Raw genomic sequence first — 13,618 nt, 5'->3', positions numbered from 1 at the left:
TTTATTTATAAAAAAAATTTAAGTAATTTGTTATTTTTGGTTAAGTCTATAATATTCAACTCTGTATCATTGAGTATTTTTTTTATTTATTCATCTTGTGGCAGAAAAACTGGCCTAAAGGACAAACCAGCAGAAATCCTTGTTCAAGTATGCATGACTGATTGAACAGGTGTCTTTCTGTTTGTGTGCACTGAACACAGGGAGTCAACTATTCTTGTCCTTGAAAATACATGTCCTTCAAGATTAAATAGCTGAACCGTCTTTTTCCATCTCATTAAATAGTCCATATTTTAGCTGGTTGTTAATGGTTTAAGTGCTTCCCGGTGGATGTTCTAGTTGTAGTCTTTGGCATTGGTGGTGATTGGCAGCTGAGTATTTATACAGAAAGAACTGTCATTTAGGAAGTGTTTTAACACACACACCTCTTCTCGCTGTCAAACACATTGTGACATGCCGGTGTTGATAAAATGCTCTTTTAAAAAAAAATTGTAATTATAATGTTCTCATCTGTTCTTCTTTGTTTACAGGTTCAACTACAGATCGACTCATCATCTCACAACTAATGGCTTTTATGAGTTTCTCAACTGGTTTGACGAGAGAGCCTGGTACCCACTGGGCAGAATAGTGGGAGGGACAGTAAGTCTGTCTTTTTTTTCTTTCTTCTTGTTTTCTCCTGTTTCTTGTTTTGTTTGAGCCATATCTTTTTAACAGTATTTGTTAATCTTTTTATTTTTATTTTTTTATATATATATAAATCATTTGTTTATTAATTATTTGATCATTGTTTAAAATAAAACATTCTAAAAATAATTTGTTCATTTTTTTTGTTCATGTTCACAGTGCATTAAAATTTCATTTAAAAAATATATTTTTAACTGTTGAAACTGTTGAAATTAAGATTAGTAAATAATGTAGGAGTAATGTTCAGTTCATTGTTAGTTCGTGTAAATGTAGATAACAAATAAAAAAAGTGATGAATATTAATAAATGGGACCTTATTGTAGTGTTACCATAGTTCCTTTATTTTTCTTTTTAATATCTTTTCCTTTATTCAATTTCTTCCTTTTCTTTTTTTCTTTTTATAAGCCGTGTGTGAAGACACTGTGGAATACGCATATCGCAGTGGCACATTTTCCAGTATTTTAAATCTATTCTTGACTAATACAAATGTTTCATTTAAAATCAAGATTGATTTAACCTCTGCCGTCCACACCCACCGCTAAAGTAGCTCTTTTCAAATCTATTATGCTGTTTCCTGACAATTCCTTTCACTTCCTAATCTAGAAATACTGCTACAAATTATTTGTAGTTGAATGCATGATGTACACATTGTTGCTGCATTCTCATGCTGAATGTTTGCATTTTATATAGTCGCTTGTGACTCAACATCACAAACGGCATGAAATCATTTCAACTTCTTCCAAACTTAGGGATTGGCTCGATTTCTTTGACAGCAGGCTTCTTACGTTATAGCGCTCTGACCTTGTTCCACGAACTGTTGCTGCTGCAGCATTATTCACATATAGCATCGATACAGAACTTCCAGTAATGTTTCAGCTCTATAAATTGCTAGATCTGTTTTTTCGGCATTTCAACAACGGTTCTTGTTAATCAATGACCTCTATATGAAAAAAAATGCACTGTCCATAGGCGCTTGCACATAAACAGCCTGTGGCATTCGACTGCATTTTTTTTTTTTTTTCAAATGTGGATGATTTCTGCTTGAAAACTGCATCTTTCGTCCCTAAATAAGGCCACCCCCTTTAACACTCCCTGTCACTGAGAAGTGCAATGCTACTGAACCTAATGAGCTCCTTCCCTGGCTGGAGAAAGTTTGGCTAGCGTTTGGCATCTGACAGCTCTGGTGTTGGAGCTGTAGGGGGGCTGCAGAAGGCAGGGAACAGCATCTGCTGTTATGTACACTTCAAGCAGTCGTTATACGGCCTTCAGAGCAGGCTGGTCTGTTCTCAGCACAGCCTGCAGACGCCGCACGTCACATGAGAGATGAAAAAGAGAGGGTGGGAATGTTGAGGTAAAAGACAGGGTATTTCCTTTCTTGCTGTTTTTGGCTGCTAAATTCAGCTTCGAAAATGAAAATTGTCATCATTTACTCACCCTCATGTTGTTCCAAACCTGTATGACTATTTGTGGAACACAAAAGAAGATATTTTGAAAATGTACTGACCCATCTACAAACGTAGATGAATTTGTTTCTTCATCTGAACAGAAATTTTGCATTACATCACTTCCTCACCATTGGATCCTCGGCAGTGAATGGGTGCCGTCAGAATGAGAATTCAAACAGCTGATAAAAACATCAAAAAAATCCACATGACTCCAGTCCATCAGTTAATGTCTTGTGAAGTGAAAAACTGAGATGCATGGTTTATGAGATGCAAATCCATCATTAAGGTTTTCTTACTTTGAACTGTCGCTTCTGTCCAAAATATCATTTATAAAATACCAATAATCCATAATAACATTTCCTCCAGTGAAAAAGTCTGTATCCTGTTTTCATCTCGCGTGAAAATATTTGTTTAGAGCTGTTTTGGATTGTTTTTGCTTGTAAACAGTTCTTGATCTGTGCATATTTCTCTCCTGATTCAAATGAGACCACTTTTTCACTGGAAAAAGCAATATTGTAGATGGAGGATGCCAACATTTTAAAGATAAAAATGTTTTATTGATGGAATTGTCAATGAAGTATTTGTTTTACACAAACAGCCTTTCACTTCACGAGACGTTAATTGATGGACTGGAGTCGTATGGATTACTTGTGGATTATTGTGTTGTTTTTATCAGCTGTTTGGACTCTCCTTCTGTCGACACCCATTCACTGCAGGGAAACCACTGGTGATGTGCTAAATTTCTCCAAATCTGTTCTGATAAAGAAACGCGTCTACTCCTTGGAAAGCCTGAGGGTGATTGAGGGAAATATTGGGGTGAACTATTCCTTTAAGATGATTGATTACCGGGCTTCTAAGGGTGTGCTTGGGCTAAACTTCTCATTATCTTGGGTGTCTTGGGGCCAATCAAATATTTAGGAATGTTTACACACTTTCTTACAGATGCTGATTGTGTTTATTTATTTTTTTCCTCTCTCTCAAACTGCTGCAGGCAAACTTCTGGTTGATCAATTTTGCATTTGATTACCACTGAGCCACAGGAACACAGTTGCTATTAGTTGTAGAGCATTGCGTTAGCAGCTCAAAAGGTCGTGGGTTCAATTCCCAGGGAACACACATACTGGTAAAAAAATGTATAGCCTGAATGCACTGTAAGTCGCTTTGGATAAAAGCGTCTGCTAAATGCATAAATTATTATTTATTAATTATTAACTCCCATATCTCGTCTTTTGCAGGTATATCCTGGTCTGATGGTGACGGCGGGACTGATTCACTACATACTGAATCTGCTTCATGTGACGGTGCACATACGTGATGTCTGCGTGTTTCTGGCCCCTGTTTTCAGCGGCTTGACCTCCATTTCTACCTTCCTGTTGACACGGGAGCTGTGGAACCAGGGTGCCGGCCTGCTGGCAGCATGTTTCATTGCCATCGTACCAGGCTACATATCACGCTCTGTGGCCGGTTCGTTTGACAATGAGGGCATTGCCATTTTTGCCTTGCAATTTACCTACTACTTATGGGTGAGTTAGATTAAAATATCACACTGTTTATTCATCTTCATTCATCAAAACTATCGATTTTGTAATGGGTTGAATAATACAACTATACAACTTGCGTGCCATATACCATGTCTTATGAAACCATTTGATATCCATTTATCGTTATTTACTGTTAATCATGACATCTGTCCTCACTCACCTTGGTGCGCTCACGAGAGTTCACAGGGGCGGAGCTAGGGTTGGCCACCCCACTCACAACTGCTGCTTTTGTCTTTTTTCTTGACAAGAATTGCATTTATTTAGATGCAGAACTTCGTTATGACCACATCAAACGGGAAACTTTTCAGACGTGCACTCCAACTTCACCTCAGCGCCAGGCGCTAGTCAAACGAGCGCAGAAATGGTAAAGGTGATGAGGGAGCTTCAGTAGAACAACAGTGAACTGTGGTCAAATATGTCAGTAAAAACTAATTTTCCTGTCCTGTCAGCCGTTATACTGTGCTCATCAAGAAACGCACAAATGCAGCAGCGCGTGCTGTGTATCATTTCATATTAAAGCGCAAAAGAAACAAGAGGATGCAATGTCGTAGTTATGTCGTCAGTTAAGTCATGAAGTTACCAAAAAGGCGATTAACTCTTTCCCCGCCAGCATTTTTGAAAAAAGTTGCCAGCGATTTTTCACTCAAATTTGATGGCCTCCAGAACATTTTGCTGTATGAATATTTGAATATGCAATACACCAAAATAAAGATCAGAGCCTCTACTTTTAAACAAAAACATCAGTTTTATTCTAGCTTAAAGCATTCTTTCATAAAAATGCATAATTTTGAGCAAAAAGGTGAGAATCACATTTTTATCAAAAACTACATCTGGGTAATATTCAGTACGATTATCAAAGCATAAATCCAGTAAATCGCTTCTATCAACACCTCCAAAGCTTGCACAGACATATACCACTTCCTGAATCAACATTTTACTCCGTAACATTATGCAGTTTTCATTTATATGCTGCCATTGCTGATGATTGCATTATTTTTCATATGCATCTGTTTACATAAGAGATTGCTCGTTTCTCCATCCTGTACACATTTGTTTTTGTTTGGGAGATTTTGTACACGTTCAGAAGATGTGTAATAGCGCCCCCTAGTGTATAACAGTGAAAACACGAAAAGCCGTAAAAACTCGTCTTTGGCGGGGAAAGAGTTAATGAGTCTTTATTCTGTCAGTGTCTCTCTCATGGATTCAATCAGAGCTCGCTCACTATAACACTGAGCTCAACTCACAAACCTCTGCTGGGTTTCTTTCAGGTTCATGATCATAAACAAACCCTCACAGAAACCTGAGCACATTAGAAACACAAACATCGGCTGATTTATGAGCATTTTATCTCCTGAGGACACATAAACGTCCTCAGGTCGGCTGTCATGATACTTCACTATAGTAGTTAAAGCTAAACAAGTACATAAACACACACACACACACACACACTATGTACAAGGACATCATGCGCTCCTTGTATTTACAGACATACTCAGACCGACTGAAGTGTTCTCTCTGTTTGTGTTTCTCTCTCAGTGTAAAACTATACACTCCTCATATTCCCATAATATTCAGTACGATTATCAAAGCATAAATCCAGTAAATCGCTTCTATCAACACCTCCAAAGCTTGCACAGACATATACCACTTCCTGAATCAACATTTTACTCCGTAACATTATGCAGTTTTCATTTATATGCTGCCATTGCTGATGATTGCATTATTTTTCATATGCATCTGTTTACATAAGAGATTGCTCGTTTCTCCATCCTGTACACATTTGTTTTTGTTTGGGAGATTTTGTACACGTTCAGAAGATGTGTAATAGCGCCCCCTAGTGTATAACAGTGAAAACACGAAAAGCCGTAAAAACTCGTCTTTGGCGGGGAAAGAGTTCAAACTGCCTTAAAACTGTGCATGCATGTATTTGTTATATATGGGTCACATTAAAGAACATGTCTCTGAAATTCAGTGCTTTTCACAACTGTCCTGGAGCATCCCAGCATTGTCTCCCTCATCTAACACACCCCATTCAACTCGTCAGCTCATTAGTAGAGACTTTAAACCTGAAGTTTGTCAGAAAAGGTAAAGAGTTGTGAGAGAATATGTTGAGTGTCAGATTGGCGTCATGTTCAGCAGCAGCTCCTCTTAAAGCAGCCAAAATAACCTAATAACCCAACTGCTGTGATGTCTGTTAATCAAAGAACAAAATAAAAAAATAGGAAATCAATAACTTTTGTAGCTTTAAGAATTCAATTGTTTAATTTAGAATTTAGTGTTTGATAACTTTATTCTATTTCTGTATATTTCCTACTTGCTGAAGGGCACAGGTAAATATGACATTTATTATAATGGGTTTATTTGAGGATTGGTTTAAGTTCACTTAAATTAGAAGTTTGTTTTTTTTCTCTAATAAATGTTAAAATTTAAAGCTGTCAATTATACGGAATAATTTTGTAATGTTGAATGCCTATAGTTAGTGATTAAATATTTATCTATTTCATAGAGACATCAGTAGTATTGGTGGATTGATGGATGCCATTAAACAAATGTTAAAAAATGTACTGCCTTTGTTTTTTTTTCTAGATTAATTTGAAGACTGAATGTGAAGTTATTGCAATATAAAAGTATATTTAAAAACTTTAATATTAGATGTCAGAAAAAAGTGTGTGATTTAAAAAAAATTTTTAATCATTTGATTGCACTACTTTTTAGTAAATCACTTGATTTGGGTAACAGAATTGGTCTGAATCATTTATTCATGAATCTGAATAGGTTCTCTGTTTATTGATCTGATCAATGAATCACTTGATTTGAATTGGTCTGAATCATTAGTTAGAATCCGTCTGAATCATTAGTTAATCTAAGTGATCCGGTGATCTGGTTCTTTTGAGTCCTATCTTTTCAGTAAATCAGAGAAGAGAAGATTATCAGTGAATAACTTGTCTGTTCATAGCAGTTATCGTTTGACTTCAAAAGACTTGGAATATAGCGCATGAGTCATGATGCCCATTGTTCTAAATCAATTTCAGAAAGTCTTGCACTGTCCCACACAGTTGAAATGATGAATTAACCTTAATAGACATTCATCACGTTTTTTCAGCTGAACGACGCGACAGCTGGAACGGATGCAGTAGCAGCATACTTTGTCTCTTTTGGCTCTGTGATTTTTAGCCCATCTCCTCCCTCTGGAGCTCGCTGTCAACTGAAACGCCAAGGACTTTGCTGTCAAGCTTGACTTAAACATTGAATTTCCTTGGTCTCTTTCTTCTCTCTGAGTGTTCGTTGTCTTGGCTTTGTTTGAGGTGATTGTATTGGACCCTTTATTTGGGATTAGTGGAATTAACTTAAGTTTGTCCTCTCCGCACAGGTGAAGTCAGTGAAAACTGGCTCGGTCTTCTGGGCCATTGGCTGCTGCCTCTCGTACTTTTACATGGTGAGTTTTCATTGGATTTATTTTTTCTTTCAGGTGGTTTATGGCATTTCATTTCTATTAATGGTATGTGGTAATGCTATAGTAAATTACTTGGACCGCTTTTCCTGCCACTATTTATAGGAAATTACACTGCCGTTCGAAAGTTTGGGGTTGGGGTTTTTTCCTGATAGAAATAATGCTCACCAAGGCTGCATTTATTGTTGAAACATATAGTAAAAACAGTTACGTTGTTAAATGTTATTACAATTTAAAATAACTGTTTTCTATTTAATGTATTTTAAAATGTAATTTATTAATTTGATGGCAAAGATGAATTTTCAGCAGCCATCACTCCGGTCTTCAGTGTCACATGATCCTTCAGAAATCATTCAGATGTGCTGATTTGTTGCTCAGAAACATTTCTTTTCAATGTTGAAAATCTTTTGTAACTTTTTTTTAATTTATTCTAAGTATTAATTTCTTTTAAGAAAATGTACTTAGCCCAAACTTTTGAAAGTAGTGTATAACATGACCAATGTAGTCCAATTTGGTATTAAGTGACTTGTGAATTTATTATTTTCGCTGAATCAGTCAGAACGACTATCAAATGAGTTACAAACAAACCCATCAGTCTAAAACGGCCCATTTACCTTCTGAATCAGTTGCGCGTTTTGGAATTAACATTTGATTCACTCACTGAACCGTAAGTCATTACTTGGGCTTATCAGTTGATTCATGAACTTTGTTTTACTTAAGGTTCATGTGGCGTAAAACAGTGTAATTGCTATGAAATTGTTACATAATATAAAGTTAAGTATCCATAATCATTACGTGGAATCGTGAGCTGAACCAGAATCATTAAATTCTTATGATTTCTGTCCATAGTGTTGGGTGTTCTGGGGCTGGTTGCACGTCTCTCTTGCTCTTTTTCAACCCATTAATGTGATATGTAAAATAAATGAAAAAGCAAACAGCGCCATCCATCATGCCTCCCTGGTGGGGGCCACGCGCCAGTCGGTTATGAATATCAGCCATTTCTGAAACTTGAGATTCTTCCCTGGAGGAAGGCAGCGCTCATTAATAATGGAAGCCTACAGCCCTGCCCAGCCCCCAATAGACTCTGGCTTTCCAAATGTCTTTATAAACATAAATGACACCAGTGTAATCTGAGCCATCTGATCCATCGAGACCTTGGGGTCCAGTACAGTTCGATATGGCCCAGAGGCGCTACCGGGGGGTGTGAGTTGAGAGATGCTCTCTTGAACAGGACATCCTCAGTGACCTAGAAAAGTGCAGAGGTTCCAAAGGCTGAGTGTGCTAATGGAGTTTTCTGGTAAATGTGGTGTATCATAAAGGGTGAGAGCCAGCAGAGACCTGGGTGATATTATATATAACTTGGTCACGACACACTGCATTTCTTTACCTTTAGTGTGTGGTTATTCAAACAGTGGTATATATGGGTGTGAGTTAGGCTATTTAAAAACAGCCTTTTTTACGATATGTCACTATGCAAAATCCATTGATATAAATGGGAATAGTGCGCGGTCAAGATAAGAGGGATACCACAAATGTCTACAGTACAGTAGGCTGTATTTCTGCATTATTTAAATTTAGGACAGCTCTTTCCATGCCATAAATGAGCCTACACATTCGTTCTTGTCAAACCCTCTGTCAAAGTGTCGTAGTGTGTAGGCAAACTAAAGCAGTTATAGGACACAACATACAGTCAAGATATATCTGTGTTAAAATTATTCTTAACTCAATCACGGGTGAGTGAAATCTAACAGTTTATTAGCCAATGGCTAATAACAGACATTTAGTTGCCTAGCACAAAATTGAATTGGTGCTGTTTTCTGAACTTGTAACAATTTTGGGGTTTTGGGTTAAATAAACATATATTTAGGGGAGCGTCATTTTACCAGCGTTGCCAATTACAGCTGTACTACACCATGTTACAGCACAGTAGCACTATTGCAAACAGGAATAAGTATATTACATAGAAATTTCCTGTCCTGCTATTTGAGCGGACTTTGCTTTTACAGTGAGCATGAGCGGTATGAGTATGGTATGAGTGTTTGCATGGGTCGTGAGCAACTCAACAGAATGCACATTCATAGAGCAGAATATTGAGCGGAGCTTCACACCATGCAGTGACTGCTAGAGGGAGAGTGAAATCTGCACGCTGAACATTGCTGGGCGGTGCGGCGCACCATACATTTTTGCCCCATATTTTCGCCCACTTTTCTCTTTTGCCCAAAAACTGAAAATGCCATTTTCGGTAGCCGAAATTTCAGTGCATCACTACAATACATTTGTATTAAATGAAAAAAACATTTTAGTCGACAATGTCACATTGTAACAAACCAAACTTAAACAAATGTATGTTTGCGAGGATTTAAAAAAAATGGCTTTACATTTTTACTAGGGGTGTAACGATTCCCTCGTTTTCTCGATGCATCGATTACAAACCCTGCCGATGCATCGATCTTGAAACATGGATTTTTGAATCATGAATCGCCAATTTCGGCGATTTAATCCGTCAATCCGTAATCGATTTAAAACGCTAAGAATCGAATGAATCGCGATATAGAGATTCAAGGCTTTCAAAATATATACACATTTAATTACTACAAGCTAGTGCTGGGCAGTATACCGGTTCATACCGAATACTGGTGTTCATTTTTGTTATGATATGAATTTTTTTAAATACCGCAATACCGCAGAATGCCGCTTAAACAACTTTCGGAACGTGGCACTGTTTGAAAGGGGTCCCTTTTCACTGTTGCACTGTGGTGAGGGAACAGCTGTATGCGTTACTAAGCATGAAAGTTCAGAAACTGAAGCTGTAGAACTAATAGAACGTGATGACACAGAAGAACTCATCCACAATATCCACATTGACCGCCACAAATATCCACCGTCCCCTGCCATCAGCTCCCGCGTCTCACACACGAGCATTGTGCAATGCTCGTGTGTGAGCATTAGCACTAGATTTAGCAACTTTCAGACCCTTTTAGCGGCTTTTTTCCATAGAATATTCATACTGACAAACCTAGCGACTTTTGGATAAACCTTAGCTATGGTTCAGTTGGAAGATTTCGCCAGTGCTGTCCCGCGAACGCGAGGTCTGACTTTCCCAGAGAAGTGTTACCTCTCTCGGCGACTGTTCTGTGCAGTGAGCATATTGTATTTGACATTTCTGTTACTAACCTATGGTTCTGTAACCATAAAGGCTGCTGTGTAATTTGCCCCCTGACTAGGCATTTAAATAATCCTGTGAATGCACTTAAAGAATGCAGAATCGAATCGTTAATCGAATCGAATTTAATTGTGAATAGAATCGAACTGAATCGTTCTGAATTGGCAAAAATCGTCCTTGAATCGAATCTAAAACCTATGAATCGTAAATCAAATCGATTCACAATGTGAGTAACGTAATATGCTTATGAAGATTAATATACACAACATAAACACGCAAGACACCATGAATAACTTTTTTGCATTGTTGTAACCTGAACCCCTGAAATAATAGCATTATAATTAATATACTGAAGTATTAGCTACTTGCCTAAATCTATTGATTCCTAAACTGAGAATCATGATGCAGTATCATGAGGCAAAATATTGCCGTATGCTGTGTTTTATTGTGTGCCACATGACATGTGTTTTGTGTGGCAGGTGTCTGCGTGGGGAGGATATGTCTTCATCATCAACCTGATTCCTCTCCATGTTTTTGTGCTGCTCCTTATGCAGCGCTTCAGCAGGAGGCTGTACATCGGTGAGTCACCTGTGTTGTGTATGTTTGTGTGAGCGTCTCTGGTTTTTGTATGAAGTGCACACATCACCGCCCATACAATCACGCAACGTAGTGCTTGTTCTCCCGTACAATAATGAAGCATGAATCTGCTTTTTCCCACTTGCTTTTGATTTGGACACACAGAGATGCTTGTGCAGTCGTGGTTGACAGCACGAGTCTCTCTACATTGACAATAGAATTTAAAGTTGACTTTAATGTTTAATGGCACATTTTTTCCACCCACTTCACTCTTGCATTTCACAACCAGTCACATAAGCAGCGCTGATCTGAGGATACATGGATCTTCATGTCATGGAAAAAGCCTTTGAATTCAGATTCGCTGTCTTAAATGCCAAAACGGCATGCTAACTGTGTCAATTAGAACCTCTGCTAGCACGAATAAGCTAGCATAAGCTAAGACAACAGTTATTTTTCTTTAAGAGCAAGGAGTAATTTTTGGAGTACTTTTGTTCATCTTTGATGGGTTCCGTCAATTTTTAGGTGGATGAATAATTAAAGGTGCAGGGTTTTTGTGAGGCTCCTGAGTGAGCACTCTGGTAAAGAATGGGTCCTTGTGCCACTGGGCTAATTTAGTTTAAATCTTTATTAGCCCCTCCCATTCTGCCGCAGCTGCCGGTGCAAAATGCGCTATTGATGGATGCTGGGTATTAGCTCAGTTCGTCTCCTTTCTGGAAAGTTCTTGCACTTGCCGCAGGTCCCACTACATATTTGCCATGGCCCGACTCCACGTGGAGTATCACTGCCAGCTGATAGATCATAGTGATTAGATTAAGTAGCACTGTTCTCGGTTTATGGGGCCAGGGCTTGGACAAAGAACAGCAGTCATGTTTAGAGATGGATGGAGAATGGAGTAAAACCAGTGGGATTTGGTTATTGCGTTTCTGTTTCACCTTGTTGTCTCCTCCTAGAGTGACGTCTGCTTTGGTAGCCTCAGACATCACGCTAACAGTTTGTTTAATGACTGTTTAATGTATATCTAGCCCACAGAAATGACATGAACTGTCTGTAAATCATCATGTCCGAACTGATTGGCTAGTTGATACTTAACTTTCGAGGGTTGCCTAAGTTGGTTTGCCAGTAGCCCTTTTTCTCGAGTCATGGCACATGGTCCTTCAGAAATCATTCTGAAATGCTAATTTGGTGCTCAAGAAACATTTCTTGAATATCAATGTATAAAACCGTTATGCAGCTTAATATTTTTGTGGAAACCATGATTTTTTTTTCTGGATTCTTTGAATGGAAAGTTCAAAGAATGTAATTTCATTGAAATGGACATGTTTTATAACGATGTAAATGCCTGTATTCGGTTTAATGCATCCTTGCTGAATAAAAGTATTTATTTAAAAAAAAGATTCTTTCTGACGCCAGCTTGTGAAGGTTAATTAAAGTAAAAGGGACAAATTCTAGTTTATTTTTGTGAGTCTTTCTCACATATTTACTGTACTTTCAGTCACAGAGACCCAGGACTTAAATAGCTAATATATATATCGCGATACATATTGATATTGAATTATTGTCCAGCCCTAATATTATGTAGGGATGTTAATTTTAACCGGTTAACCGACGGTAAGAATTTTGACCAAATAATACAATCAGTTAAACGGTTTAAAAAGTCATTTAATTCATTTTTCAGTAATTTATCAAAATATTTCAAACGGTTTGCTGCATGGTTAAAATATGCTACGAGTATAAAAAATGTGTTTAGGGAGAAAAAAAACGTTGCGTATAAGTCGCATTTTATTATTTCATTCAGAAATGGACCTAATGCTGACGGGAAATGTTTACAAACATAATAATAATAAACACTGTAAACATAGCTAGTGTTAGTTCCCCTCACTCCACAACAAATCCTTTCAATTAACAGTATTTAGAAAATAATTAAAAATATAAGAAGCTATAGCAATATAAATGATAAGCCAAAACAAATTAATTTAGGTTAAAACGAAACTGAAACCAACGTTGGGTCTCTCATTCCACACAAAATCAAATGTTTCCGTATTCACGATGTATTTGAAGGCAAATTATTATTTATTATGTACTTAACTCGCGTTCCAATATCCACGTAAAACAAAATGTTTTACGTCACGGCTTAACAGAATTTACTACATTTTTTTTTTACTACATAGTTTTTTTCCATATGTTTGACTGACTGTATTTTATTATGATAATGAACAGGCTGCATTGCCACAACAGATGTCTGTGCATACAAACTTATGAAAAATGAATTTGCCAAGTCTACGACACCTCATATGAAACCATATAATACTTTAGGAAAAAAAACAGCACAAATAAATTAATGTTCACCTTATATTTGTATTTAGCCTTCATACAAACAAGAAATGTGAAATCACTGTCAAATAAACATCTCAGACTCACCTTATTAATTATTAATATCTTCTAACATACCAGTCAAAAGTTTTTGAACAGTTAGATTTTTATTGTTTTTAAAGAATTATCTTCTGCTCACCAAGCCTGCATTTATTTGATCCAAAGTACAGCAAAAACAGTAACATTTTGAAATAATTTTACTATTTAAAATAACTTTTCTATTTGGAAATATTTTAAAATGCAATTTATTCCTGTGATTTCAAAGCTATATTTTTAGCATCATTACTCCAGGCACATGATCCTTCAGAAATCATTCTAATATTCTGATTTGCTGCTCAAAAATCATTTATTATTATGTTGAAAACAGCAGAGTAGAATTTTTTTTCAGGTT

The 13,618-nt window shown here is 37.1% G+C and overlaps 1 protein-coding gene across 1 annotated transcript in view; it reads left to right on the top strand.

Moving 5' to 3' along the window:
• Window positions 1–13,618, top strand: part of stt3b (STT3 oligosaccharyltransferase complex catalytic subunit B) — a 65,400-nt gene that overhangs the window by 37,502 nt on the left and 14,280 nt on the right. Inside the window, exons 2-5 of the mRNA XM_016232735.1 lie at window positions 528–636; window positions 3,362–3,649; window positions 7,038–7,103; window positions 10,761–10,860. Of these exons, the coding sequence (XP_016088221.1) occupies window positions 528–636; window positions 3,362–3,649; window positions 7,038–7,103; window positions 10,761–10,860 (563 nt within the window). The remainder of the gene's footprint in view (window positions 1–527; window positions 637–3,361; window positions 3,650–7,037; window positions 7,104–10,760; window positions 10,861–13,618) is intronic.

This window comes from Sinocyclocheilus grahami, unplaced genomic scaffold (assembly GCF_001515645.1).
Source record: "Sinocyclocheilus grahami isolate Dianchi unplaced genomic scaffold, SAMN03320097.WGS_v1.1 scaffold417.1, whole genome shotgun sequence".
NCBI lineage: Eukaryota > Metazoa > Chordata > Actinopteri > Cypriniformes > Cyprinidae > Sinocyclocheilus > Sinocyclocheilus grahami.
This window is presented reverse-complemented; position numbering and strand designations above follow the sequence as displayed.